The sequence below is a fragment of the Convolutriloba macropyga genome, chromosome 3 (assembly GCF_964194025.1).
Source record: "Convolutriloba macropyga chromosome 3, txConMacr16.3, whole genome shotgun sequence".
Taxonomy (NCBI): Eukaryota; Metazoa; Xenacoelomorpha; order Acoela; family Convolutidae; genus Convolutriloba; species Convolutriloba macropyga.
The window spans coordinates 50,202,064-50,218,974 of NC_134470.1; the positions used below are offsets into that span (position 1 = coordinate 50,202,064).

The 16,911-nt window shown below is 33.8% G+C and overlaps 1 protein-coding gene across 1 annotated transcript in view; it reads left to right on the forward strand.

The window, feature by feature from the left end:
- The window catches only part of LOC142337117 (globin-2 A chain-like), a 47,819-nt gene extending 34,480 nt beyond the window's left edge, over positions 1-13,339 (forward strand). The window contains exon 3 of the mRNA XM_075386214.1: positions 13,065-13,339. Within this exon, the coding sequence (XP_075242329.1) occupies positions 13,065-13,262 (198 nt within the window). The 3' untranslated portion in view covers positions 13,263-13,339. The remainder of the gene's footprint in view (positions 1-13,064) is intronic.
- The last annotated feature ends 3,572 nt before the right edge of the window (positions 13,340-16,911 follow it).

Genomic DNA, 16,911 nt, shown 5'->3' on the forward strand with positions numbered 1-16,911 from the left:
GCTAATGGTTGTTAAGACTTTTAAAATAATTTTTTGAAAATATTTTTCGAAAATTAACAAATCATAAACTTAATATTGTGAACTGTAGGTCAGAGTGTGTGATGACAGCGCCCTCGTCCGTCCTACTATAACCAAATTTGATCTAGCTGTAAGTTTTATTTTCTAACTTTTGGTAATATCACTTCAATGACACAAGATTTCAAAAAGTTTTAAAATTTTTTTTGGATATTTCCGTATTATTGGTTACTTTTGAAATCTTATCATATTATCCTAAAATTGACAGCTCCTATTGGCTCCAAGAAGACGTTCAGTGGATCACAGATAAATTTTTCAGAGAAAAGGTTATAGTTTCAAATGGCTTCGAAACTTTCTTCTCACACTTCTCCACTGAATTTTTGGTTTGTGCCTGATTTTGTTGTTGTTTTCATAGTCATCAGACTTGTTGTGATGTCTTATTGATCACCTATGCATGAGAAACATCCCCATACTACTATTGAAGCATATTTGAGCGTATTTATTAACTTCCGTTGAAATGTATTGAATTTAATGGCTGTTAACAATTTAAAAATAATTTTTCGAAAATTTTTTTGAACATTAACCAATCTTAAAATTTTCCTGAATTGTTAGTCAGTCTCAGTATTGACGGAGCCTACTTGCTTTCTACTGAAACTAAATTAAATGTCGTTGGCGGTTTTATCTTCTGACTATTGATGATATGACTTCAATAACACAAGAATTCCGATTTTAAAAAAAAAATTAGATATTTTCGTATTATTGGTTACTTTTGAACTCTTATCACATTATCCAAATGTGATACACATTATCCAAATATTATTCTAATCCCATTGGCTTCGAAAAGGCTTTCAGTGGATCACAGATAAAGTTTTCAGAAAAAAGCTAATGGTTTAAATGGCTTCGAAATTTTCTTCTCGCACTTTTCTACTGAATTTTGATTTTCTCATGTTTTTGTTGTTGTTTTCATAGTCCTAAGACTTATTTTGATCTCTTATTGGCTATCTATGCTTGATAAGCATTTTTTTAATACCATCGTGTTATTTCTGAGCGTAGTTATTGACCTACGTTAAAAGATTTTGAATTTAATGGCTGTTAAGATTTTAAAAAAAGATTTTCGAAAAAATTTTTGAACAACAACGGATCCTAAGCTTTTTTCGTGGACTGTTAGTCAGTCTTAGTACTTAAAGGATCCACTTTTATTAATAATGCAGCCAAAACTAATCTGGTTAGCGGTTTTATCATCTAACTATTAGTTTTAAAACTTCAATGCTACTAGTTTCCATATATATTTTTTTTTAATTTTAGGGTACTTTTTCTTATTTTTGCATTCTTTTGAAATCTTATCACATTATCCTAATACTGATAGTTCACATTTGTTTAGGGAAGACGGTCAACGGATCTTATATGAAGTTTTCAGAGAAAAACTTATAATTTAAATTGATTCGACACTTTCTTCTGCAACTTTTCTACTGAATTTTTGGTTGTTGCTTGTCTTTGTTGTTGTTCTCATCTTCAATAACTTGTTGTAGGGTCTTTTTGACCAAATCTGAATGGCCAACAAACTTTTTGTCCTACGGAGGCATAATTTAGCTTATTTAGTGAATCTCGTTGAAAGGTAATGAAATTATTGGCGTTGATACTACGAGTTTTCTCAAAAATTTCGTGGTTCTAATGTATTTGTTCATATTTTATTTTTCAAAACTATATAGACAAAAAGAGAATAATCCCATTGCTGTTAAAAAATTAATTGGACATAGAAAAGTTTTTAGCGAAAAGTTCATTTTTTAATACACTTTTCGCGCTCATTTTTTTTCTTGAAATGTTGTTTTTGATTGTTTCTGTTCTTTAGGTAGCTGTAAATTGCTGACAGGTCTCTTAGGCTTGTAATTGAGGATTAAAATAATGATGTAACCTGAATCAGTTAGTCAGTTTATAGCCTTTAGTCTTAAAATTTATGATATACCTTTTCAAACATTTTTCAAAATTTTCAATTTTTTTTCTTTTCGTCAAATTGTAACTTATTTTCATCAATGAGAGGTCAAATCCAAATTTTTGTGTTCCAAAATAAAACACATCTACTGATATTATTTGTCACCGACGCTTTAGTTGTTGGACAATATGCGTTTTTATAAACATTTTTTGAGTGGCCAATTTTTATCTTCCTTTTCTCTTCTTTCAGAACAATCGCGTAGTAACAGATCCCGATGGTTTACAAATGTGGCCCAAATAAAATTATTTAATCTCTCAGTATAATTCTTGCAGCTGAATTAGTTGAAATAAGAATTCAATTAAAAAACAAAATATTCAGATAACAGCTAATAATAATAATAATGGTAGCAATAGTTTGTGTTTTCGCAAATCGATTCTAATTTTTTTAGGTTTTTCTTTAGTTCGTTTCTAAGGCTTAAATTACCCAAAGACAAGGCCTTTTGGTTTTGTAGTAACTTTTTTGTAGTTTATCAAGGATTATTTAGTTAAAAGCTAATGATTTTCAAGAATTTTGAAGTTTCTTGGTTTAAAAAATGTTGATTAATTTTTGAATTTCGCCTCATTGATCGTTCTCTTCGTTGACTTGTATCATAGTCTCTTTAATAAAACTTCCTGTCCTTTGGAGTTAGGAAAGATTAAATTTGAGTAGTTAAGGTTTTATCTGATTGTTACTATGTGCTTTTAAATTTAGATATTCAGTTTCTGCCGTCAAGTTTTAGTTTTTGCTAATTTTTTGGTTGTTTTTTGTCTCGTATTCTCTTTAAGATTAGATATCATTGGCGCTGTAATAAGGCATGGCATTATGTATTTCAATTAGTAGATAGGTTGTGTAACGATTGTGTTACACTCAAACTTCTATTTTTGTTATTTCTTCATTTGGTTGACAATTATGTCAAAAATGTAGATGAGCTCGGGTCGGAACATCATGTGCGAGCGCACATTAACGAGCCGCCTTGTCTACTAAATGAAAAGAATTAAAGGGTGAGAGAACTTTATTGCTTGGAAAAAGACCATTCCCACCTAAATTTGAGGACCAATTTTTGTTGAATTTAGTTTAGTTTTGTCACATTAACGGATATTTATAAAAACCTGGGTAAGTTAAACCCTCCATTTCCTGGGTAAGCTAATTCTTGAGCTCGTTAAACTGGAAAGTATGCAAACGGATCGCACCTTCAATTTATTCTGAAAGTTAATCCAAAAGAATGTTTTCCATAAACTTCTCAAATTTGCATATGTAACACTCGTTCACAAACAAATATTTTCAACAAAATTTTTACAACTATTTTCACAAAAAATTGAGTGTATCGAAAGTATAAGGCTTCGTCGTAGGGCAAATAGTGTCTTATTTCATCAAAAGTGAACCGTTGAATGAAAGCAGTTTGGCTTTCACAACAAAAAAGTCTCCGTGAGTTGCAGAAAAAGTCTTGTGAGTTGCACCTCTCTTTTTGGCTGAAAAAAGAGAAGCAAAAATAGAAAATTGTATTGATGAAACAGCTAGTTCGTTAGAACTCTCAGAAACTTTCAATTCTATATCACAAAAAATATCTGAAAAAGAGCCGCAAAATTTAATTATTCTGACGGCATATTTACGGCTTTTTGTTAGATACGGAACACAATCTGTAACTGTTCGTTCAGATTTCATAGAGGATATTTTAATTAACCTCAGACAGGTTTGGTTTTTTGACAAAAAGTTTCAGCTGTTTTAGTTTATTTTTCAATAGAAAAAAATACATTATAATGGCAAAAACAAGTTGGTATCAACCATGTGCAAAATGAGTGATATCAAACTCAACTTCAATTTGTTCGGAGAAGTTATTAACATCTAGAAGAAAAATAAGAGGTCAAGGGTCTGTTCTTTGGGGAACACCACGGATAATAATGCGGTTTTTCATTGGAATACTTTGCAAATTTTGATGCATTGATTTATATTAGTGAAGAAAACTTAAAGAAGATAGATAGCTGATCAAAAAAATTGAAATTTGCCGCTTTTTAAAAACAAAAATTCATATGAAATTTATCTGACAGCTTTTGAGAGATCTCGAACCATTTCACTTCCTGAATATTTCACTTTCAAATGGCACCTGTTTTACAAACCTGTTTTATAATTTTGCATTAACATTCTTTTGGAATGAGCTATTAATTTTTTTGAGCTATTATATTATTTTGTCTTGTCATATTTTGTTCAATTGTTATCTTGCCAAGATCTTGTATTATGAAGCCCCTGCACTGAAACTTTAGGGTCATATATTCTTGCTTTATTTGTAAGATGGCAAAATTGGTAAATCTTGGCAATATTCACTACGTTTTAATAGGTTGCTTATCCTTTTCTGTTTAGATAATTCAGGGTGGGTCTAGGCCTGATAGTAATATCTCTGTGACTGCAACAAAAAAGCTCTTACAGATTACTGCTTCGAATTGTTCCTTAAATACGGAAAAAATTTACATATTAATTTGCTTAATACTTTTTTATGGCCACTAGTTATTTAGTTCACTTTCTCAATAGCAAACAAAATTGGTTCAAAAAAGTTTATACTCTATTTGCAGTATCTAACTATGGGAAACGTATTGACTTGACTTGAATCCAAAAACCGATAAAGGCTGCGTTCTATGTAGACGAAGTATTCCTTGTGTTTTTTCACTTCAAGGCAATTTATAGGAGGAAAAATGACGATAGCACTTTATTAAACTCCGAATTGTTCCTTGCTGTGCGTAGGATAAAAAAGAAAATAAATCATCACTTGTTAGAATTTTGGTATGCTTTAAGAGAGAATGTGTTTGTGAAAGTTGTTGAAATAGTGTTGTCAAAAACGACAAAAAGACGCTTTCCTCTCTTCCATAAAAGGTCCATTAGTTTCGATTCATTTGGAAAATACAAAGACTGCATTTTTCATTATCTAATATGCTCGTGTTTTTGACTACGAATTCCACAATACTAAAAAAGGTTTCTGCTTTTTAAATTTGAACTCATGTTGGCAATCAGCATAATGAGTTTTGTACCGAAAGTTACTTAAGTAAATTAAATTTCAGGATTCATTTTAGTTTAAATCAATCACCTATTCTCATTTTAATATTTCTGCTTATTTCACTTTTGGTGGAGCAGTTAAAAGTCATCAGAAGTGAAAAGAATTCGATTCTCATCAAGCTAAATGAGTTTATTCCCAGCCAGCGTCAAGATGTCAACGCTAACAACTGATTTTGTAAATGTATCAAACATATTCATTGCGGTTAATGGATCTAAGATTTGCCATTTTTACAGATGAAAGCGGCAACTGTGGTGAAAATAAAATTTCACAGTTGTAAAATCCCCATATCCTACAATAGATTACCGCTTAAGAAATCACTGCAAATCTTTAAGTGGTAAAATTTTGTAAGATTTGCGTCTCTTACCGGTGTAATTTTAAATCACACAGCTTCCTGTTGGCAGCGTCAAAATAATTTTTTTCTCCGTTGCTTAACAGTTTAGTCGGTGAACCTAAGATTTCAAGGCTAAGAACCTGTAATCTCAGTTAAAGGATTTTACTTCAATTGGTCTAAAATTTTTGCGAGAAGTTGTAATGAGTCTATCAAATGCATCATCTTCCAATGATCCTCTCCCCAACAGCTCACTTAAACAACTATGCAACCTCTGGTTACCACATGTATTGTCACTTAATAATAAGTCTCTTACCACTGGGTGTTTCCTAGTCGGTTTAAACATGCAGAACGAGTCTTTGGAAGTGGAAATACTTAGTAATTATAGACTTCTCAGCAACTTACTTTTCCATGAGAAACTTTTTGAAAAAGTGGTACATATACAACTTACGTCTTACTTGGAGAAAAATGATTTACTGAGTATAATATGCAGTCAGTCTACCGTTATAAACACTCTAAAGAAAGCGCTCTTTTAAAAACTAGTTTGGACATATATTATTTAATAGACCGTAAGTCTAGTAGCTTCCATTGATTAACAAGCTGCTGTCGAAACTAATAACCACCAGCTTCTTTTAAAAGTCTGTCAATCGCTTTGGAATTAGTGGGACAGTATTAACATAATTGGAAAATTACCTGTATCAGAGATCAAAAAGTGTGTTCATTGGATCTTCTCTTTCTTAACCAAGTATCTGAGTTTTGGTGTTCCTCAAGGTTCATCATTGGGTCTTGTTCTTTTTACCATGTTTATAACACCTTTTTGTGATGTGCTTGATGAAAATGAATCAAAGTACCAAGTGCATGCAGAAGACACAATTCTATGTTTCGAATGTAAATTTGACAATCAAGCTACTCATGACAAATTGGAGAGACTACTTGATGTTCTCTGCAATTGATTTTCCTCAGCAGGGCTGAAATTACATCTAGACTAAACCGAACTAGTCTTAATTAAAGCAGTCAAATCAACATTTTCTTGGAAACGTGTCAAAGTGCTGAACGAAACAGTTGAAACAAAGCGGAGCTGGGATCTATTTGGTATTTTTTGACAATGGCTTGAACTACCGGAAGCATATAGCAGCAGTTACTCCTTCCTGCTATATTCAATTGCGAAAATTGAAAAGTATACGAAGATTTTCGGAATTCCAAAGTCGACATATGCTTATTAGAACTTGTGTACTAAGTAGACTGGACTAGTGCAATTCTTTACTTGCTAAAGTTTGTACAAAAGACCTACGGAAACTTCAGAAAGTACAAAAATTATAGTTGCCCTTTTATTTATGGTCTTTACCGTTCTAGTTGTACCTCAATTCACCTGCACGATCTGGCTACCAATACAACAGAGAGGAAATTTCAATGTGTTGTGTTTCGTTTACAAAACCCTCTTCAACGCAGATTTTCTACATCCTTACCTCTGCGTTTTCCAATTTTGGAACTGGAAAGAGATCTTCCGTTTCAAGAAAACTTGTATGCCTTTAAAAATAGTTTGCTATTGGATATAAGGCCTTTGAACACATTGAAGCAAAAGTTTGGAATCAACTACAAGCTGAACTGAGAACAGCAGGCAGTCTTATGGTTTTCAAGAAAAAATTGAAATTGCATCTGTTTTAACAGCACTATTACCATTGAGCTCGACCCAATTCTGAGTTCTAGAAGAAGTGCCTAAGCAACTCCGATGATGATGATGATGATGATGATGATGATGATGATGATGATGATGATGATGATGATGATGATGATGATGATGATGATGATGATGATGATGCTGATGATGATGATGATGATGATGATGATGATGATGATGATGATGATGATGATGATGATGATGATGATGATGATGATGATGATGATGATGATGATGATGACGATGATGATGATGATGATGATGATGATGATGATGATGATGATGATGATGATGATGATGATGATGATGATGATGATGATGATGATGATGATGATGATGATGATGATGATGATGATGATGATGATGATGATGATGATGAGGATGATGATGATGATGATGATGATGATGATGATGATGATGATGATGATGATGATGATGATGATGATGATGATGATGATGATGATGATGATGATGATGATGATGATGATGATGATGATGATGATGATGATGATGATGATGATGATGATGATGATGATGATGATGATGATGATGATGATGATGATGATGATGATGATGATGATGATGATGATGATGATGATGATGATGATGATGATGATGATGATGATGATGATGATGATGATGATGATGATGATGATGATGATGATGATGATGATGATGATGATGATGATGATGATGATGATGATGATGATGATGATGATGATGATGATGATGATGATGATGATGATGATGATGATGATGATGATGATGATGATGATGATGATGATGATGATGATGATGATGATGATGATGATGATGATGATGATGGTGATGATGATGATGACGTAACGTTACAAAAAATCAACAAATGCTTTTCGACATAAAGCGGAATTAATCTCATTTATTTTCAAGACATGAGAACAGCACGTGACTAGTGGAGCAGAACAAGATGCTGTGCTTGCTTTGCAAGAGATGAGAGGTTCCAAAATGATTGATCCATTGTATTTTTGCAAGAATTCCATCGATAAACTAACCGCATTTCTTAAAAAAATTTGCCGATCTCAACTCTTTCACTACTAAAGGTTGCGGCAGAAAAATTCAATTTTCAACGCTCTTCACCAAAAATCTTCAATCAAATAACATTTGTCTGTAAAACCTGCAAGACCTGAAGGAAAAACAAACTGTTATCTTTATGACGATTCGAGTGAAAATTTGCATGTGTTCGCTAATTCGAATGACGTTAGGAAGACAGTGTTATTTGTTCAACAAATCAGCAAAGTGTTTCTAAGTGTACACATTCTTAGGGTAGTTTTTTGTCAGAGAAGTACAACTGAATTTTTCTGAGATTTGATTCATTTTGATTCCACCAAATCGACTTTTTACCTGTAAAAACATTGAATTAGACAGTTTACTATGTCCAATCATACTTATACCACACATGCCAATGCTGTCTTACGTGATTAAAACCAAAAATACCGAACCTTTCTTTTTTATATAAAACCGATGAAGCACCGAAGAAAAACAAACATTCCAAAGCCTTCTGATGTTTCAAACTAAACATGACAACGATTTTGTATACTTCTTGTCGTTATAATTTGCTCTCATCGATTAGGGCAAAACGAACATTTTACTATAGGTTAACCTCGTTTCGTTTTCATTATACAAACTAATAGAAAGATTAAAAGAAGAGTTCCCCGTATACTCTCAAAGTTTAAAAACAAATCCGTTAAAGTTGGTTGGTATCGGTAATTTCTCCCACTATTTAAAAGAGTGCGCTGTTCTGCTTTTAAAAGCAAAATTGCGATAGAAAAATTAGCTAGAACTGCCTTTGAACATTCGGTGGTGTTGATTGTTAGTTGTCTTTTGAAGTAACTCCATCTAAACGGATAAAAGAGCATTTATGGAAAGTGATTATAACTGCAAAAACAGACTTAATAAGAGTTTTGGATAAAAATAGAATTATATTATATCACATGCTAATAAACGTTCAATAAAGTTGAGAAAATTTCAAAATCGCTACAGTATGGAACTTTTTGTAAGATAACGCGATTATTAACAAAACTGAGCTCATGTGCAGTGAACCAAATTTTCCACTGCAAACAAGAAATGCGAATATGATGCTAAAGTAAATTCTTCCTCAGAAATATGTGGACGCCCTTATGATTCACAAGATTATTAAAGAAATATAAAAATTAGTTCAGTTCAAACGAATGGAAAACTTATTAACTTGAAACCAACAAGATCTGTACTTGACAGAAAGAAGTCATTACATCGAAAAGTAACTTCTATTGCTCTCGGGTGCTATCATACGAAGATTTGAAAATCTACAAATTGTTTAACCTTCATTTTCGGCTGAAATTGAAAAAATTTCTTGGAAACGACACAACATTATACATGACACATAAACATTGACTGATGCCACATTTTCCTGTATAATGTATTCAAAAGTTATCTTATTTTAGCCTATTTTACTAACTTGTTGCCCGACAACATTAAACTTCGATATTAGAAACATTTAGAAAAATATTTTAAAGATATATGCAAAAAAATGTGTTTGTTGATATTGAGCGTTTGTAGTTTTCAGGAATTATGAAAACTTCAGTCATATCAATAGAATTACTCATTCATTCATTACACAACTTTGCATTAAAATTGCGCTTCAAGTTCTTTTGACGGATCATGTCTTTTGTTGGGTAATCACATAAGTGATCCCAACCAATCAAAACTAAAAACGTAAATGGCAAGAAAAAAAGATGAATGATTCTTGGTAATCATAATAAGATCATATATGGTTCTTGTTACTCATACACGGATCACGCATGATGTTTTTGGTTTCATATTAGGATCATGCAAAGAAATCAAGTGTGGACAGCATGAAATTAAATATTAACGTTGCATTAAATCAAAGAATAGTTAACCAGAGCAAAAATACTAACAAATTGATAAATGAAAACCACAGAGACTAAATTTTGTGTATTTTTTTAATTAAGGAAATAAGTTTATTTGGAAAAAATGCTTATTTCCAGCGTTAGTTACATTTTGTCCAGTGACTTCATTCAAGAACAAGAACACAACAAAGTTGGTCTCTATTTAGTATTAAATATATGAATTTAAATCAAGAGAAACAAATATTCTTTGTCGTCAACTGTTTTCTCTTTGTAACACATTGAAACAAACTTCTCATTTTGCGCTCAGCCATGTTACATTTGAAACCACTAAAACAAAATCTGGTATAGAACTCTATGAAATCAAGATCTGTTGTGTTTGTCTGTACATGATGTACAATATTATACAACGTTTCAGTATCTAACGTAAAAGTTCTCCATTGAATGGCGGTATATTAAAATAGCGTTTTCCTTAGCAGTTCAAAATTTATACAATTTTCTTTTACTTTTAGGACCCAGCTCGGTCAGACTACCAACAATTGAGCGGCTATTTATTACAATTTGACCCATTTCGACAAATGCAAGGGGGTTGTCAATAAAGCTGAAAATAACAACAAAGCTAAGGTACAGAAGCAGCTCACAGTTTTTGATGCATATATTTATTGACAACGGACAAAATTCCGTCTTTATTTAGTTTATGTAGACAAACAAGATTTATGCATTGACAGCTATAAAATTGGACTTTGAGTCAACTAATCATGTGAAAAAATGGTTTATGAAGAAAAAATCTAGTTTCTACGCAACCTCTTGAACAACGGACGAATAGTCAGAAAATTAAAGTGCTTAGATAACGATCGAAGTTCAAAGGACCGAGATGGTTAAAGTTTTTTACTATCAAAAGAGAAAGAGGTCACTTCTGGGAAACATTTATAGGTTTTAGTTTGCAAAAATTATCAACAGTTTTGTCAAGAGACATTTAACTGAAATTTTCGCGCAAACTTCATTTTTTTTCTTATTCAAACTTTTAGTTTTGACTCCCGATCTTGGTAGTCAATATGCGTTGCCATGTTAACTAAGAGCAAGTGACAACATGAATCGACGAAACCGCAGGTTTGATGACACGATAGACTCACTTCAACCAAAATTTTAACGGAAACCTGCGAATTTTTGATAATTATGTTATTTTAAGCAAAATGTTTTGTTCTCTTTTTTTTACACTTAAACCCCTAATACTAACTCCATTTTATTTTTAAATATTCTTAAAAAAATGTTTGCCTGATTTTTGCATACATTGCACTTCATTAAAACCTTTTCTTACTTAAAAATCCGTTTTCAATCAATTAGGATGCTCGATTATGTATACTGCCAATGAAGGGACGTTTTCTGTGACAAGTCCAACAATTCTGAGGAAGCGGCAATTACTGAAGTTGCAATGAAATAATGGTCTTTTGTTTTTGTTTTTTTTGCATTGCGCACAGTTTGGGTTTTGCCTCAGCCTTTTGATTTTTTTTTTTGAAAAAAGAGCAACTGGTGATTGGGTAAATACTTTTTGATCTGTATCAATAGAGTTCAAAATAACTTTCAAGGTTCAGTTTTTTTATTATCTAGGTCCAATACTGAGGGCGTTTTTAATATCTGGACACGACTGTGAAAGATGCCTGCTCGTTTTTGAATCAGTATCTAATGATACTCCAATGTGATAGAGCGCTACGCTAATTTACAGTTAGTTAGTTATTTCACAAACGAGTTCTGAAAAATGCTCTCAAGTTCTTTGATCTGATGAAAAAATAGATTTGAATTTTGTATTTTTTGATTGGAGACCAACAAAAAAGCGTTTGTTGGCGTACAAAGTAATTTTGAGCCCCATTCTCTCTTCGGAGAGGAGAACATCCATTTTGTTTAGCAAATTTTCAAGTAATACTTTTTTATCTCTGAGAGAAAAAATATCTAATGGCCAAATTGATTTTCCTGAACAATCGAAGCCTGCTTAAAGTTCGTAGCTCAACAAAAAATTGAAGACTTGGAACAACGAGTAGCTCGAAGCAACCTGGTGCTTACTCACTTTCAGTATGTATCAATTGCAAAAAAACTTTTGGTATCTCTTTTCAATTCGCTTACATTTTATGAATATTTTTTTGTTCTCATTCAACGCTAACAGCGAATGTAGCTTCTTGCAGAACTCAGGTACTTGTGGTGCTCATTTATTGCACGCAATAATTGTTCACAAATTTTGATTGGACACGTCGAATACATAAAAAGGATTTTCGTAATGTTCAAAACAAAACTGTTTCATTTTATGGAGGCACTATAGTTAAAGGATACTAATTTTTTTATTCCCCACTCTAAAAAACTTTTGATACCAAAACTAATTTTGCCAAATAAATCACGTTCATACCAGCTGGCTAAAGTTCACAAGTCGGAAATTCAGAAATAACATTTACATTTTGTTTCTCTGGCTCAATGTTTTGAATCCAAATTAGAGGTTCCATTTTCCGCTAAACATAAAAATAGCCACACGTTTTAATTGCTATCCCGGATCGCCACTTCTTAGTAGTCATACAAGGATCATATATGATGTCTTACAATTCATCACGTTTTTCCTAGTACGATCCTTGTGTGACTACTAAGAAATCATATATGATCTTAGTATAATTAGCAAGAGTCATACATCTATTTTTCATAGATCTTGTTACCATTTGTGTTTTTCTTTAAAATTTATTCGGTTAGGTATCACCTATGTGGTTCCCCTATGCATCACTTTGTGATCCGCCAAAAGACGTACAATATCATTTGCAAAGTTGGACACTAAATAAAAGATTGAGTTCAAATAGATAACTTAAGTTTTGATACTCTGTGTGTGAGCGTACTACGGATATATAAACAATATTAACCGTGCTTTGAGAGGTACCTGAAGACGTGCGCGAGGTGTCTAATGACGTTTAATTTAAGGTTTATCTGATTACGTTTAAGATGTAATTGATGACGTGCGAGAGGTACTTGACGACAGGTGTTTTGAATACCAATTACTCAATCTACCGATCAATGTTCTACTAATTATTTTTATCAGTCCGTTACATTTATATTTTGACGGAGAGATATTGTCGCTTTTTGACTTGCTAGAGTGCTGACTTCTCAGTGTGCCATTTCAGTACTTCTGCCCAGCATACGTGGAGGCACTAGCAAGGAAAGGCCAGTGGAGAAAGAAGACAATTCAAGCGTGGGAGGTCTTCTTTGAGTTCATAAAGGCAGCCATGATTCACGGACTGCAGAAGAGAAGAGCTGTCTTCAACAACAATCACAGCCACAACTGCCATCACATATCAATCGAACACTACAGCGAGACATAAATCAACAAGCAGTACAGTCCAAATTGTCTTTTAAACCTCTTTTCACCCCTCTATCATTTCATCCTGCAATTTAGCGGTCTGTATTACAGGCATTTTCCCTCATAATTAAGCTGATAATTTTATTGTTAATAGTACCAATTATATAAAGTTAGTACCAATTTTAATAGTTCCAATTAAATAAAGGATTAATTAACATCGGGGTGAAATGGCAAAAGGGTGAATAACCGGGGTGAAATGATAGGGGTTAAATAAATAAGGGTGAAAAAGCGGGGACACCCAAATTGGCTATGTACAAATTGGCACATGTGTGTGCAATGCTGTTTTATAATCATAATACATGGGCGAGAGCGTTTCAAAGCGGATTTGCCATACGCTTCTACTTTTGCCGCTTTCGAGTGAAAAATTACCGAGAAAGAGAATGAGAAAGTTTCTCGTGTACATTATGAAAGGAAATTCAGCGCAACATGAGGATTATAACAATTAAGAGCTAAGTAAAATCCATGTTGGTAAGTAAAAGTAAAATCCTATCCTCAAATGTGACAATTCTTACATAGCTACAGTTCGTTTTGTGCTCCTTTTTTATTTGCATTCCAATCGAATCTTGCATGCAAAAAATTTTGACAGGATAAATCATTCAATATCTCCGATCATAATAACGTGGTAGCCTAAGCCAATTCTGCAAGATTATCTTGTGAAATTTTGCTAAACAAATCCAAGAGATACTTAACTTAAGTTATGTTGCCAAGGAAGGCAAAATCTTGATTTTCCTCAAAAAAACTTTAGATACTATTATGAACAATAAAAACATTGAACTCGTTTTCAGTAGGCACACAACAACAAAGTATAAATACTTTCTGACAAAAAGTATCAAGAGCAACGAACTAAACTGTCGCTGAATTATCGCCTGTTTTGAAACTCCACTGCTGAAAAAATATGCAGTTATGCATTGTAAAATCGTAACCAATAAGCTCAAAACATAGCGATTGATAGTTTAGGCATAAAACATTATTGAGGATAACTGATATTTAAACAATCTAGTTTGAAACATCAACTTAGGTGGGGGCACGTGACAATTTGCGGAAGCAAATAAAGTTATATACAGGAAATCAAGCAATCAAGTCAATTAAGCTCAGCAATGCGTGGAACCAGAAACGAGAGTGAAAAATTTTAGTTAATACTGTTTTACCCCGACCTCGCAGAAGTAACAAATATTCTACTAAATCTGGAACGATTTAGCATGCACTAATTGAGATCTGGTAGAACCCTGGTGCACACTGTTATTACATGTGTTTCCATCATAATGGCTGGAATCAAAAAAATGTCCTCATAGAATTGCTATCATGAAAAGTAGTACCCTAGCTACCGTAACGCCGGAAAAAACCAACAGAGACAGTAAATTTGTTGTGTCTATATACCAACCATTAGAATCCAACATAACTGTAATATTGAAGCAAGACCATAGCTGAGCCTGAATGCAAGTATAGCCACAGAGAAGCAAGTAAGCAGGCGGGCGAAACGTGTGAAGGTGGTTGTTAACATCGAGGAGAAAAGGTTAACGGATCGTGAGTTTAGAAGGAGGATCAGGTAGCAGGATTGCGAAAGAAAAATGTTTATTTGTATAGAGCAAATAAACAGCGGGAAGTGGCTATCTGCTGCAGAACTGAAGCAAGGGAAAACGGGACCAAGTAGTAGGAATTGTTGAAAGGGATGTTGGAGAGGGAAGAGAAAAAAAGGAAGGGAAAGAACTAAACTGAAACTAATGTCACCATCATCATCAACAAATTTCTTAGCATTATCACCATCCTTTTATATTTGTTGCTGTTAATTTTTTTTATTATGGTCTCAGCTACTTTCTCGGCTCTACATTATTATGACCAATACCTTCAGTGATTACAGAGATTGCGAGATAAATAGCGGGAGCCGACGGGCAGGCGTGCGTGCCCGCATAACTTTCCCAGTGACCTTCTGATTGTCCAGGCGAACTGACATACCCAAAAATGTTAGCTGAAATTGCTCAGGCAATCATCTGTAGGTTGCTTTAGCTTAAGTTGGAAACATTTTTGGTCGATTTACTGGAATTTATCCCATCGGGTAGATCAAATAGTTAACGATCCGGTCCCGATGCCTGCAGGTGCTTAATACAGTTTTCAATAACCCCACTGGAAGCTCAATCGCCAGTTAACACTACCAATAATGCTGAAAACACGCTGTTCTATGTGTGATGACTAGAACCTAAGGATTTAATTTGAAACTGGGTATTGTCAAGGGAATCGGAACTGAAATAAGATAACTGATCAAGAAGAGAACTGAAAGCATTTCAACAAGATACTCTAATTTCAAAACAGGCTACTCAATTCTGGAACGCTGTAGATAGTAAAATGGTTCAAACTGGTGATAGCTCTAATTGCTTACACATTCGCGCTAATCGTTTCCTATTTAAATGAACCATATGCCCGGATTTATGGATAGCGACACGTTGTTGACACTCTCGACAATTTGTCATAACTGTTTGGCAGATCAGTAGCAACTTTTCACGCGGGCTACATGCTCCAGTTGTAAACGGTTATGGTGACCCCCTTCCTGATACACTGTGACTGGAGTAGATTGTGCATCATAAGTGTGCAGGACTTGTTTCACATTTCTAAAAAGTGTCCTGGCTTGGATAGTGAACAGCTGGAGATTTGCTCGGAAAATTTTTACCTTGCGGCTGAGTAGTTTGGAGGTCGTCACAGACAGTTTTTTGTAATGTAGCACTCTGTTTGTGTTGATGACACCATGATAAAAGAAAGTTATTAGAGATTTACGAGATTTCCGATTTTAGTCAAATCTGAAAATTTTCGCAAGTTGGTTTTGAATTTCGTACACCCCTACTCTCCCCAAATTTGTGAAGGCGATATGATATGCCAGAATCAGACTGGAATCACCAAAACCCTACGAGCCCCTAAATTCTTTGTATACAGAAAAAGTTAGTAACAGTTTTACCAGGTGGGTAGCCGTTAACCCAAAAACGGCAAAAAATGAGAATTTTGGGTTAAATTCCAAAATTGCTGAGTTTCACGAGCGCCACCTTTCATTGTGCGCATTTGGGTAGTGGGCCCAAGCCTGAATAGGCAGTCATAACCTCCGAAACGCCTTATGTAATCAAAACCCAAAAAACGCATATTGATTGTCTAATTATTACTTTGCACAAAATTTTCGGCTTCTTTCACTTTTAATAAGTAAATATTGGCATTCAAATTGCATTGTATTCGTTTAATCAGTATTTTGGACAAGATTGTTGGCTACTTTGACAATTACTATGTAAGTATTGGCATTTATCATGCAAAGCTTTTACGCCTTCAGTATTTTTGGTATTGACCCGAACAACCAATAGGATTAGGGGGAACTGAAATCTTTTTGCCGTAAGGACGGCTGTTTTGTTTGAGGAAATATTCTCTTTGCTCTTACTGGTATAAACGTGCAGCCGAAAAACGGGATCGTGTTGATAACTGATTGTTAGGCGGAATTTGCCAGTATTGAAGAGCAAGAGGCTCTTGCCGGAGCGACTCAACGTTATCGAACGTAGCGTTTGAACAAGAATATCTGAGCTGATATGCTCTTCTACAATATTTTTGTGAACTTGGTGCATTAGAGCGAGAGGCTCTGGTAC